Here is a 12,335-nt window from a genome sequence, read left to right as displayed (position 1 = left end):
GTGATGAGGAAGTAGTTGAAATTTTATACCTATAGAGCTTTGTGATGAGGAAGTAGTTGAAACCTTACACCTGTGAAGATTTGTAATGAGGAAGTAGTTGAACCTTATACCTGTGAAGCTTTGTGATGAGGAAGTAGGTAAAATTTTATACCTATGAAGCTTTGTAATGAGGAAGTAATTGAACCTTATACCTGTGCAGCTTTGTGATGAGGAAGTAGGTAAAATTTTATACCTGTGGAGCGTTGTGATGAGGAAGTAGGTAAAATTTTATACCTGTGGAGCTTTGTGATGAGGAAGTAGGTAAAATTTTATACCTGTGGAACTTTGTGATGAGGAAGTAGGTAAAATTTTATACCTGTGGAACTTTGTGATGAAGGAGTAGACCTATTCTGATGATCCTCATTATCTTCCTCCATTATCTCTATCAAGTCCTCGGCCTTCATCGGTAGCTTGTACCCAACTGTAGGGATAAACTTCACATTTAATGTACAGGAATTAAATTGTAATTATCAATTGCTAATTAGAGGAATAGAATACATACATTCGTACAATAGTATATTTATACTATATTATATAAAGTATGCGTGCGTGTTCTTAGACCGTATTGTCCATTATATCTTTATATATGTACACAATTGATATGATGCAGAGTCCTTTGTGGTCATATTGTACAAAAATCCCTACCCAAATCTCGGCGGTGTTCCCACATACTAATGGCAGATTGAATTCTCTGCTGCGGGTACCCCTCCTCCTTCAGAAGATCGACTATCACTTGTTTCTCTAGACCCTGCCCTGGAAATGAGAAACTACGTTGTCCTGATTACAAAGTAACAACATGTTTTATGAAAGAAGCATAAAATGACACTATCAATTTTATTACAAAACTTCTCATTGGTTACTTTTAGATTTATTATCAAATCACATTACAGGTAACATAAAATGACACTATCAATCTGCCTGGAACTATTTCCGAAATAATTTCAAATGAATTCGTTTTCTCTGCTAGGTAATACATGCAAGGTGAAGATAACGGACAGTGATCAATCGCATAACCCCTATAAGCAATGCAAAATAGAGTTAGGCAAACACGGACCCCTGGATATACCAGAGGTGCAATCAGGTGTCTAGGAGGAGTAAGAACCCCCTATCGACCGGTCACACCCGCTATGAGCCCTATATATTGATCAGGTAAACAGAGTTATCCGTAGTCAAAACCTGTGTGCCAAGAACGGCCTCACAATCAGCATATGTATAATATTAGATAAGCCTTTTCCTCTACAGCCAATATGCAAAAACTTATTGTTAAAATGCTATTACCTGTTGGTCCACAGACTGGAACAAAATCCTGAAATATGAAAAATTGTATGGCTCAGAATGATTGTTACATTTACTATAGAAAACACACTGAGTAAATGTTGGCGGGCAGCAGTTTATTGCACACAACCCCAAATCTGTAAAAGGCCATTCTGTGTCCTGAAAGTGACTGTTACATATTCAATTCATAAATCAATTTTCTTGAAGAACAAGACATTCTTTTCATAATGTTAATTTGTTGCAGGGAATGCTGAATAGGTAGATATATCTCTCTGCTGTTTGAACTGGTGAATTTACCAGTAATATCCTGTAAAACTGACTCGAACATGATTCTCCGAGATCGTAAAAGGCCTATGGTTTGGTTTGTTAAAAAAGAAAATATCGATATAGCAGTATGAAATTGAAGCTTTGATGAGAACTGATTTCTGCCTCCATGTGTATGTTGCTTGCAAGATTTGGATCACTTTCATAACGAAAACCACGTGACTGAAATTCAGATGTGCACTTTGACAATCTCTCTTACAGACTCGCTATGAAGATATTTTTTCTTACATCCGGTTGAGTTTTGCGCTGTATTATAGAAACATACTCCTCTCCTTGAACGTTCCTTACAAAGGCACAGCGTGGGAACCACCTCGCGTGCTCCTCCCAAGGGATGTCAGCCCTCTCCCAGTTTTTCAGTCCGCCACCACAGAAGAAGCACCGTACATAGTCATTGTGTCCTTCATAAAATACAAACGAATACTTGAGAAATCAATCAACATTGATCCAGGTTGTGGTTTCCACTTGACTACCACTCGACCCCATTCGAATAATCGGGCACCACCCGTCCACATTTATATACCGTAGTAGTTACGGGTGTATTATCAATAAGTATCATTAAAAGATCACGTATCAGATGGCTGGATTGATACAACCTATCAATGGTTCAAATGTTGTCTGACGTGTTTTATATCGATTGTTAGGCTGTGCTTGGCACACTGATTTTGAGTACGAATAACTACATTTATCTGATCAAGATATAGGACTCACGGCGGGTGTGACCGGTCGACAGGGGATGCTTGCTCCTTTTAGAAACTTGATCCCACCTCTAGTATATCCAGGGGCCGTGTTTACCCAACTCTCTATTTTGTATTGCTTATAGGAGTTATGAGATTGATCACTGCTCGTTATCTTCACCTTGCATTCTTATTATTTTTCCGTTCTTTAAACTTCAATTGTGTCAATTTTCAGACTGAGTGAATCTATAGAATATGCATATAAGAGAGAGAGAGAGAGAGAGAGAGAGAGAGAGAGAGAGAGAGAGAGAGAGAGAGAGAGAGCATACATACCTACATAAAAGAACCCAGCTTTGGCCATTTCTATCGGTGTCTGCGTCCTGTCTGCTGGCCATCCTTCATATGACGATGCCCTCGTGGTCAAAATAGCATATGCAGGGAACTTTGGTTTTTCCCAAACTATTCCCAACGGGTCTAATTGAGAGGAAAGTTTTTGTTTATACGTTAACACGCTCTGTGCAGAGCGTGTCGGGGGATCATGCGTTTCTCTGTGTGCTGACCGTGTCGGGGAGTCTTGCGTTTCTCTGTGTGTTGACCGTGTCGGGGGATCATGCGTTTCTCTGTGTGCTGACCGTGTCGGGGAGTCTTGCGTTTCTCTGTGTGTTGACCGTGTCGGGGGATCATGCGTTTCTCTGTGTGCTGACCGTGTCGGGGAGTCTTGCGTTTCTCTGTGTGTTGAGCGTGTCGGGGGGTTCTGTGTTTCTCTGTGTGTTGGGCGTGTCGGGGGATCCTGCGTTTCTCTGTGTGTTGAGCGTGTCGGGGGGTTCTGTGTTTCTCTGTGTGCTGACCGTGTTGGGGAGTCCTGTGTTTGTCTCTGTGTTGAGCGTGTCTGGGAGTCTTGTATTTGTCTGTGTGCTGACCGTGTCGGGGGATCCTCTGTTTGTCTGTGTGTTGAGACATCAATAGAGGATTGTTCGGATCTGGAATTTCGGAGCTCGTTAGGAGTTATCCGTTGTGGGATTTCTTCGTTAAACATGGATACTTCTGTTGCTGAAACTATCTCAGAGTCAGCCCTTCGCCTGTAATTAGGAAAATTTACCCTTGGTATTTGGATTTGAGATAACTCGGAAATGATCGGATTGACTTCATGGTTTGCCGTTGTATTTTGTGATAAGGACGTTTCATGGCTTACGAGGAACGACGTGTTTGTCGAGTGATCTGATGCTAATGACTCTTCCATGTGACGTGCAACTGGAAGTGACTCTCCACTGTCTTCTGCGATATTTTCATCAAAACGATCTATCCCGTGAAATGCATTGATGTGTTGTTGATGATGTTCTCTCCTTCGGCTCGGATTTATGGGGATGTTACTAGACTCTCGTCTGTTGGCGATGGGACAGTCCGGAGACAATCGGAGATGTGTACTACGTAGATCAGAATCATGACTCCAATCGCTGTAGACGCAGTGACAAAAGAAACATCGTGTGTCACGGCCATTTCCCGTGAAATAGAATCCATCTTGGGCAAGACGAAGAATAGAGGCCCCGATAGCAGTTGTTGGGTATGAATGAAAACTTCTCAGCCTCTGCCATTCAAAACGCATAGTGTCCTCTAAAGTAAATCCAGAATCATTTTGCCTAATGCTTGTTTGTAAGGGATATGTGCAAAATGCGTCATGCACTGAAGGGACTTGGTTGCTGTAAAACAATATTTGGCGAACCAGCTGACGTGATTTTTTTGAAAACATTCCTAGTGTTGGGTTTGATGTTAAAGTACCCATAAAATTGGAGGATAATGAAAATAAATCTTTCTTTCTTTCAATTGCTTCTGTTTGTCCATTTCTGAATGGGGATATTTTCTCAAACTTTAAAAGAAACCCTTTCAGCATTTTTTCCATTTCCCCTGAAGTTACTGAATAGGGAACTGTCTTGCTTACGTTTCCACTACTGCAGCCATACACTTTTCTGTCACTGACTTCTGCTTGTGTCACCTTATGAAGACCATCATTCAATTTAAAATGAATGGGAAAATGATGTTTTGAATTAGGAATTCTTGGAATTTTTTCAGAGGATGCTGGATAATAATATAGGATAGACCCCATCATTACCGTCATGCAACTTTCCCCGATACGATGTCGTCTTTCCCTTTTCGATGCTTCTTTATCAATTTTCACGAGAACATTTGTCTTTGGAGGATTTATTTCCTTATCATTTACAACACAAAGAGGTTCACAAGTAACAATTGGACCACGTTCCAGCTTCATAAAACTTGGACTTTCTACTTCCTTTGGTCGCTCACGATCAACCCCCTCTAGGGTTTCGTATTTGTCCACAACCCCTGTTTTCGATGCATGGAATTCAAGAACATTTCTATCGCCATAAATAGATGATTTAACGGAACTGTTTTCTTGAAATACAGTCCGACTATGTTTTGGATAGTTGAAATTTAAACGTTTCTCTGCAAGTTTAATACACACAGTTGGTTGTGGAGGTAAAGTCCTGAACGTCTGCTCATTTCGCGGACTCGAAGGACAATCATATATCGCTTTTGACTTTGAAATATCGATAAACACATTCTTGTCAATTGATGCCATATCCACAATACTGTTGTAAGATGTTGTAGATTCATATTCTACAGAATAATCAACGAAGGATAGTTCTAAACTTTCCATTAGAGAGCTGAAACAGGAGTTAGGAAGTTCTGAGTTTCTGTTAGACTCCATGCTTATTTCAGACTTGTAGGATACATCTAGTATCTCATCATTAGCAACGAAGTCGGAAACACTTAGTTCTTTTAAACTTGTGGAGTCAAGTTTCTCGACGTCCTGGTTCAATTCTAGAACGGAATCCGATGCTAATGTACTCTCTACGACTTTGTGTTTCGAAGGCGTACCAGACCCAGACGTGTCTTGTTGTTTGATGTACCGCCTTGAATCCACTGGACAAATGTATTGAGGTTCATCGAAAACACTGTCGATGTGTGCTACCGCTGGGGCCTTTACTCCTTTCTTTATTCTCGTCATCCATTTTTCAAATCTCCGAAGAACTTTCATTTTGTTCTTTCTTCAATGCATTCAAACCTTCCAGTTTGGGTTATCTACTTTCTCAATAAAGCATATGCATCTAAAATAGATATATCTGTTGATGAAGTTATTATTCTTATAGCATTGCAAGCATGTTATGTTTGAGGATGTGAAAACATGGTTATTACTGAATTAAAATCGGTACTATATCGGTATATGAAAACTTAGTTATTACTGAATTAAAATCGGTACTATATCGGTATATGAAAACATGGTTATTACTGAATTAAAATCGCTACTATATCGGTACTATATAAACTTTATGAAGTGCAAACTGTGACAATGCTCTTTGGCTTAGATGTATATAAAATATTTTCAACTCTTACGGATTATCATAAATACTTTAAACCAAAGATTAACAAGCCAAGCACAATAATCATTATGTGCAGTGTTTGTAGATTTAGGTTAAATGCTAGTGTTTTTGTACATCTTTATTTGTCTTATGGTTGGTAAACCTTTTCGTTTGTCCCCGAGGAAAGGACATGTGGACTGACTAATTGTTCGTGTCGTTGGTCATTTTGAGCATTTTTTTTTTTTATAATTCTTGTAAATGACATTGTATATGTTGTGGATTTTACACTTATAGGCATCGAATCGACATATGAATGAAAGTTATTATTGTTAATAGACAAAACGTCGTCGATATATCTAAATGTCGAATTGAATGCCACAGCATGAGATTTTATCTTCTCGCATAGAAGTTTTTGAATAAAGTCTGCTTCATATGAATATAGAAACAGGTCAGCTAGCAAAGGGGCACAATTCGTGCCCATTGGAATTCCAATGAGTTTTTGGATGACTGATCACTAGTTATGAATTTTTCCTTTTCCCATTTTTGTTGAAACAACTGTCTATGATGTCAAAAAGATTAGCCTTTAATTTATCATGAGGAATGGTCGTGTATAGTGTTGAAAAATCATAGGTTTTGATGTTATTGATTTGGGAAATATTTCACTCGGCCAAGGTCACAAATCCACAACCCCCAGTTCATGAAATAAGCGCTCTTACCATAGAATTGCTCAAATCTGTCATATTTTTATTTTAAATTATGTATCTTCTTTCTATCGTACCTTTGTTTTGATAATATCAGAATATAGAGACTACCGTGTATCAGGATTTTTCCGCGTCATGTTGTTTTTCGCGAATTAGAACAGTATATTAAATTTATCCGAATCAAATTCTCACTATTTCAAAGTCATAGTGAAAATATAATTCACGAATATTTAAACTTATGAAGGAATTGGGGAAAAAGTCAGTGTTTGTACGTATATCTCTTAATTTGCAAAAATTCAGTCAATGAAACGATTTGCACGATTTCTGATTTACTGTCGCAATTAAAATCAAATCTTAATACGGATGATATTACTTCTTCTCTGAATCCATCTCTGACGATTTCAGGTTTTGTTCGCATGTAATCATGAAGCTTTGTCAGCCATTTCGCTCCAAGTGGCTTTATCCGGGTGAGAGATAGATCGACCTTCACCTCGTGAATTTTGGAAGACGTGATCAGCTGGTCACACACACCTGTGCTGCGAACCAGTTTTTAAAAATGATTTTACACTTTTGTTTACACACAAGTAAATTGTAAATATGTACAATTAGGCGGTATAGTAAAGTGCTTGTTCGTTAGCTGTAATGGTACTAATGCAAAATAATTATCGATAATTATTTTCAGTTTAATACAGTCATAAACCATGTACCGTTAATGTATGAGTAGCTCAGGTATAATTATACCTTGATTGAAGCAAAAAAAAAAAAAAAAACAACCCTTGGTCCATTTAATTAGCTTATCCTTTATCAAATAAACACCGAGGCTTACATACCTGTTACCTGGAGCTTGTCGGATATAGGGGGAAACAAAACACACTGAACACAGAACTTTCACCGTTCTATAACGCGTATGCTATATAACTCTATTACAAAAACAAAACTTTGTTTCAAATTTACGCTGATTAATTTTCCGCGATTCGGAAATCATCGCGAACAAAGTGGAAATCTAATACAAGCGATAAAAAACTTGATATACGGTATTTAGCTTACAAAATCACCGACTAGAAGATATGGTTAATGAAATTATCATTACACCCTTGCACTGCAGTGTTATGAAAGGTGAAGATAACGGACAGTGATCAATCTCATAACTCCTATGAGCAATAGAAAATATATAGTTGGGCAAACACGGACCCCTGGATACACCAGAGGTGGGATCAGGTACCTAGGAGGAGTAAACATCCCCTGTCGACCGGTCACACCCGCCGTGAGCCCTATATCTTGATCAGGTAAACGGAGTAATGGAATGTTATAAGATGTGTGTTACGGGGATTGTTTGAATAACATTCCACACAGTTGTATTGGTTTAGTAAAATAAATTGGACAAGTAACATCTGGGGTATGGAAACATATCAACAAAGCAAGTTCAAGACATATCAGGGGAAAAGTTATAGAAGCAAATAAACATGCATTTTTCTGTTCAACTATTGGAAACCGGAAGTTGTTAATAAAAGAGGAAGCCTTTTGTTTATTAGGGCGACGTTCAGAGAGATGGACGCACAGGCAGAAAGTACTTACTTTTGTGTATCAGGGCGACGTTCAGAGAGATGGAAGCACAGGCAGAAAGTTTATACATTTGTTTATCAGGGTGACGTTCAGAGAGATGGACGCACGGACAGAAAGTACGTACTTTTGTTTATCAGGGTGACGTTCAGAGAGATGGAAGCACAGACAGAAAGTACATACTTTTGTTTATCAGGGTGACGTTCAGAGAGATGGAAGCACAGACAGAAAGTACATACTTTTGTTTATCAGGGTGACGTTCAGAGATATGGAAGCACAGACAGAAAGTACATACTTTTGTTTATCAGGGTGACGTTCAGAGAGATGGAAGCACAGACAGAAAGTACGTACTTTTGTTTATCAGGGTGACGTTCAGAGAGATGGACGCACGGACAGAGAGTACGTACTTTGATTATCTTAAAAGATATCACAGTCATTGATCAATAAATTCATATAAGATAAAACCAGTGCTATAAGGCTAGGGTAGTCAAACTTTAGAGATCTATTCAGCCATTATTGATGGATTGCATCATTGTATGGTGTAGTGTCTGGTGTGTCTGACTGTTTAATCATCAGCACATTGTGGGGAGGATCAAGATATAGGGCTTATGGCGGGCGTGACCGGTCGACAGGGGATGCTTACTCCTCCTAGGCACCTGATCCCACCTCTGGTATATCCAGGGGTCCGTGTTTGCCCAACTCTCTATTTTGTATTGCTTATAGGAGTTATGACATTGATCGCCGTTCGCTATCTTCGCCTTTCATTAAATGAGTACTGATATATCAAGAGTAGTCTACCCTGGTAACATGTTCCCTATGGCAAGATGCCTTTTTAATTAAGATCAAAGGTCAAAGTCATACTTTCATTGGTCACCATGCATGAAAAAATATACGTTCAAGATTTGCATGTGTGACATATTGGAATGGCGATTATACAGTATTTTATTTCATATCTACTTGTAAATCTTGATTGATTATCTTATTCAGAAATTAGGCACCAAATTTAAGTCAAATTAAAGATATAATTTTTTCCAAGCTTGGACTTATTAGACATCATTTGATTATAAACACTGACCCTTGGACTTATTAGACATTATTTGATCATAAATACTGACCCTTGGACTTATTAAGCATCATTTGATTATAAATACTGACCCTTGGACTTATTAGACATCATGCGATTATAAACACTGACCCTTAGACTTATTAGACATCATGTGATTATAAATACTGACCCTTGGACTTATTAGACATCATGTGATTATAAATACTGACCCTTGGACTTATTAGACATCATGTGATTATAAATACTGCCTCTTGGATTTATTAGACATTATTTCATTATAAACACTGACCTTGGACTTATCAGACATTATTTTATTATAAATACTGACCCTTGGGCTAATTAGACATCATTTGATTATAAACACTGACCCTTCGACTTATTAGACATCATGTGATTATAAATACTGCCTCTTGGACTTATTAGACATTATTTCATTATAAACACTGACCCTTGGACTTATCAGACATTATTTCATTATAAATACTGACCCTTGGACTTATTAGACATCATGTGATTATAAATACTGACTCTTGGACTTATTAGACATCATGTGATTATAAATACTGACCCTTGCTTAAATGGAAAGAGAAAATTACGATAAAACGTGACAATTAAAATCAATGTGCTTGAGAGTCCACCACAGTAGAGAACCTGGGAGTTTTACTTTAAGGGTTTAAATATCTTTTTTTCCCAAGTTTAGAATTTTAGAGTGTTTTTGTTTGATTCTGGGGCCAAGATCAATATCATACTTATAGGTTATAGACTTTGTATGGGCGTAGACGGATCGAGCTTGCGACAAAATATTTTCCAATACAAATTCTATAACCTTTTTATTATATACTTTCAATTTCATTTAAAAACTAACAATAATTATATTTTTAACAATTTGTTTATTGTTTATTGGTAAAAGATGAAAAACACGAAAGTTTTGAAAATTAACAGCGTAGAAATTTGATGGCGACGTAATGGTTGCGTGCCGGAATGTTTCCGGACATATTTCGTGTGATATATGTCCGCAAAGCTTCAAAGAAAAAAGAAGAGATGAAATTGAAAGTATATAATAAAACCACATATTGTCTTAGTTGCAGAGTCTGCAACACAAGTAGAATAACCTGAGCCGTTCTACTCAGCATTGTACTCGAAGCCCGTCAACACTATAACGGAGATCTTGATTTTGTAAGATGTTCTTATTTACATGGGAGTTTTTTTTTTCGAGTTCTGTTATCAGCCAATGGTATGTGTTATATTACTTAACTGTCATTAGTTGTAGCCCAAATTTAGGTATATCCTGCACGTGGATAATTTAAACTCAGTGCCTATAAATAGCTGGCGGAATATAAGGTGCTATAAATAGAAAGGAGCCGTTGCACAACACAGTTACCTATCCTTTACATTTTTTCTCTCAGTGCTATGGTATGATGTGTCATTTATTTCTTTTTATTAGTTATATCATTAAGTCTTCAATTGTTCCTTTACATTTTTTCTCTCAGTGCTATGGTATGATGTGTCATTTATTTCTTTTTATTAGTTATATCATTAAGTCTTCAATTGTCCCTTTACATTTTCTCTCTCAGTGCTGTGGTATGATGTTTCATTTCTTTGTTTTTATTAGTTATATCATTAAGTCTTCAATTGTCCCTTTACATTTTTTCTCTCAGTGCTATGGTATGATGTTTCATTTCTTTGTTTTTATTAGTTATATCATTAAGTCTTCAATTGTCCCTTTACATTTTTTCTCTCAGTGCTATGGTATGATGTTTCATTTATTTCTTTTTATTAGTTATATCATTAAGTCTTCAATTGTCCCTTTACATTTTCTCTCTCAGTGCTATGGTATGATGTTTCATTTCTTTGTTTTTATTAGTTATATCATTAAGTCTTCAATTGTCCTCTGGAAAATTATACAATATGTTTTCATACAGAAGTTGTATTATGAAATAAAACCTGTAGATTATGGATGAGAATTGTACCATATCTTTGATACATTTATATCACAATAATGATACAGGATGAAGAAGAAATTATTGATAGTCTTCAAGTACTCGTGTACTTACATGTTTCTAATTATCTGAAGAACTGTAACTCGACTGTATATGTAGTTCTACAGTTATTTTCAGGTACTGTGTACTCAAAATCATATATTGCGCTCCTTGTGGTTCTGATGTATCACAAGTGTTAGAATTTTATTTTCTTTCGAGAACATGGTACAGAATGTTAAATTCAATCCATCATATAGAGGAAGTGCGGAAACTGACTCTGCATTTCATAGCCATTTATCTCAGCTGGAGGTATATTTTTTTCTCAATTTATTCGTTTTCCTCAGCCTAATTTATCTATTGATTTATCTCAGCTGGGTGAACAATTTAATTTGTTTTTCTTCTAACGGAATCCTTTTATGTCTCTATTCATTATCTCTGCTTGTAGATTTTATCTATACATGTATTATCTATCTATTAATACAGTTATTTAAGATTTTTTAAATCCTTTTATTTATCTATGAAATTTAATTTTTATTATGCAAGGTGAAGATAACGAACAGTAATCAATCTCATAATTCCTATAAGAAATACAAAATAGAGAGTTGGACAAATATGGACCCCTGAATATACCATAGGTGGGATCAGGTGCCTAGGAGGAATAAGCATCACCTGCCAACCGGTCACACTCGCTTTGAGCCCTATATCTTGACCTGTAATTTATTTATCTCAGCTGATTGAATAGTTTTATTTATATAATTTTTAACTACCAGTCGCTTTTTGAATTTATGATTTTATGTCATGAAAATGTGAAGTTAATTAACACTTGATAAAAATACACTGGTTTGTCAACAGGGGATGGTTACTCCTCCTAGGCACCTGATCCCACCTCTGGTGTGTCCAGGGGTCCGTGTTTGCCCAACTATCTATTTTGTATTGCTTGTAGGAGTTATAAGATTGATCAATGTTCGTTATCTTCATCTTGCATCAATATATTTTTTATTATTATAAAATATAAAATTGGCAGAATCATTTCAAAATCTAAAAAATGCATTTTTAAGAGACGTAATTCTATTAACAATAGTTGATCTTTAAGTAATGAATGAATAATATAAAAGCCAAAAAGTATTAAAATAAAAGTACAGGGGGGTGAATAAAGTATCATCTTACCCACATTTATAAAGAATACCCTCCTCTAAAAAAAATTCATAACTCAGACGATCGGTCAATCAGCTGTAAACTTCATAGCGCAGACGATCGGTCGATCAGATGTACTGGAATGCAAATTCGTCATTTGATACGTGACTGTGTGTACATAGGGATTATCTACACAAAGAAAATTTATT

The 12,335-nt window shown here is 36.7% G+C and overlaps 1 protein-coding gene across 6 annotated transcripts in view; it reads right to left on the bottom strand.

The window, feature by feature from the left end:
* The window catches only part of LOC125672973 (uncharacterized), a 13,711-nt gene extending 1,376 nt beyond the window's left edge, over positions 1–12,335 (bottom strand). Inside the window, exons 1-6 of one of the 6 annotated variants that reach the window (XM_056159618.1) lie at positions 12,160–12,335; positions 2,646–5,434; positions 1,867–2,036; positions 1,318–1,345; positions 685–816; positions 356–460 (exon numbers count right to left, since the gene is read on the bottom strand). In XM_056159618.1, the coding sequence (XP_056015593.1) occupies positions 356–460; positions 685–816; positions 1,318–1,345; positions 1,867–2,036; positions 2,646–5,364 (3,154 nt within the window). In that variant the 5' untranslated portion in view covers positions 5,365–5,434; positions 12,160–12,335. The remainder of the gene's footprint in view (positions 1–355; positions 461–684; positions 817–1,317; positions 1,346–1,866; positions 2,037–2,645; positions 5,435–12,159) is intronic. The other 5 variants (XM_048909181.2, XM_056159620.1, XM_048909183.2 and 2 more) reach the window with 5 other exon arrangements.

This window comes from Ostrea edulis, chromosome 3 (genome assembly GCF_947568905.1).
Source record: "Ostrea edulis chromosome 3, xbOstEdul1.1, whole genome shotgun sequence".
Taxonomy (NCBI): Eukaryota; Metazoa; Mollusca; class Bivalvia; order Ostreida; family Ostreidae; genus Ostrea; species Ostrea edulis.
The sequence above is the reverse complement of the archived record's forward strand: the minus strand, read 5'-3'. Positions and strand labels throughout refer to the sequence as shown.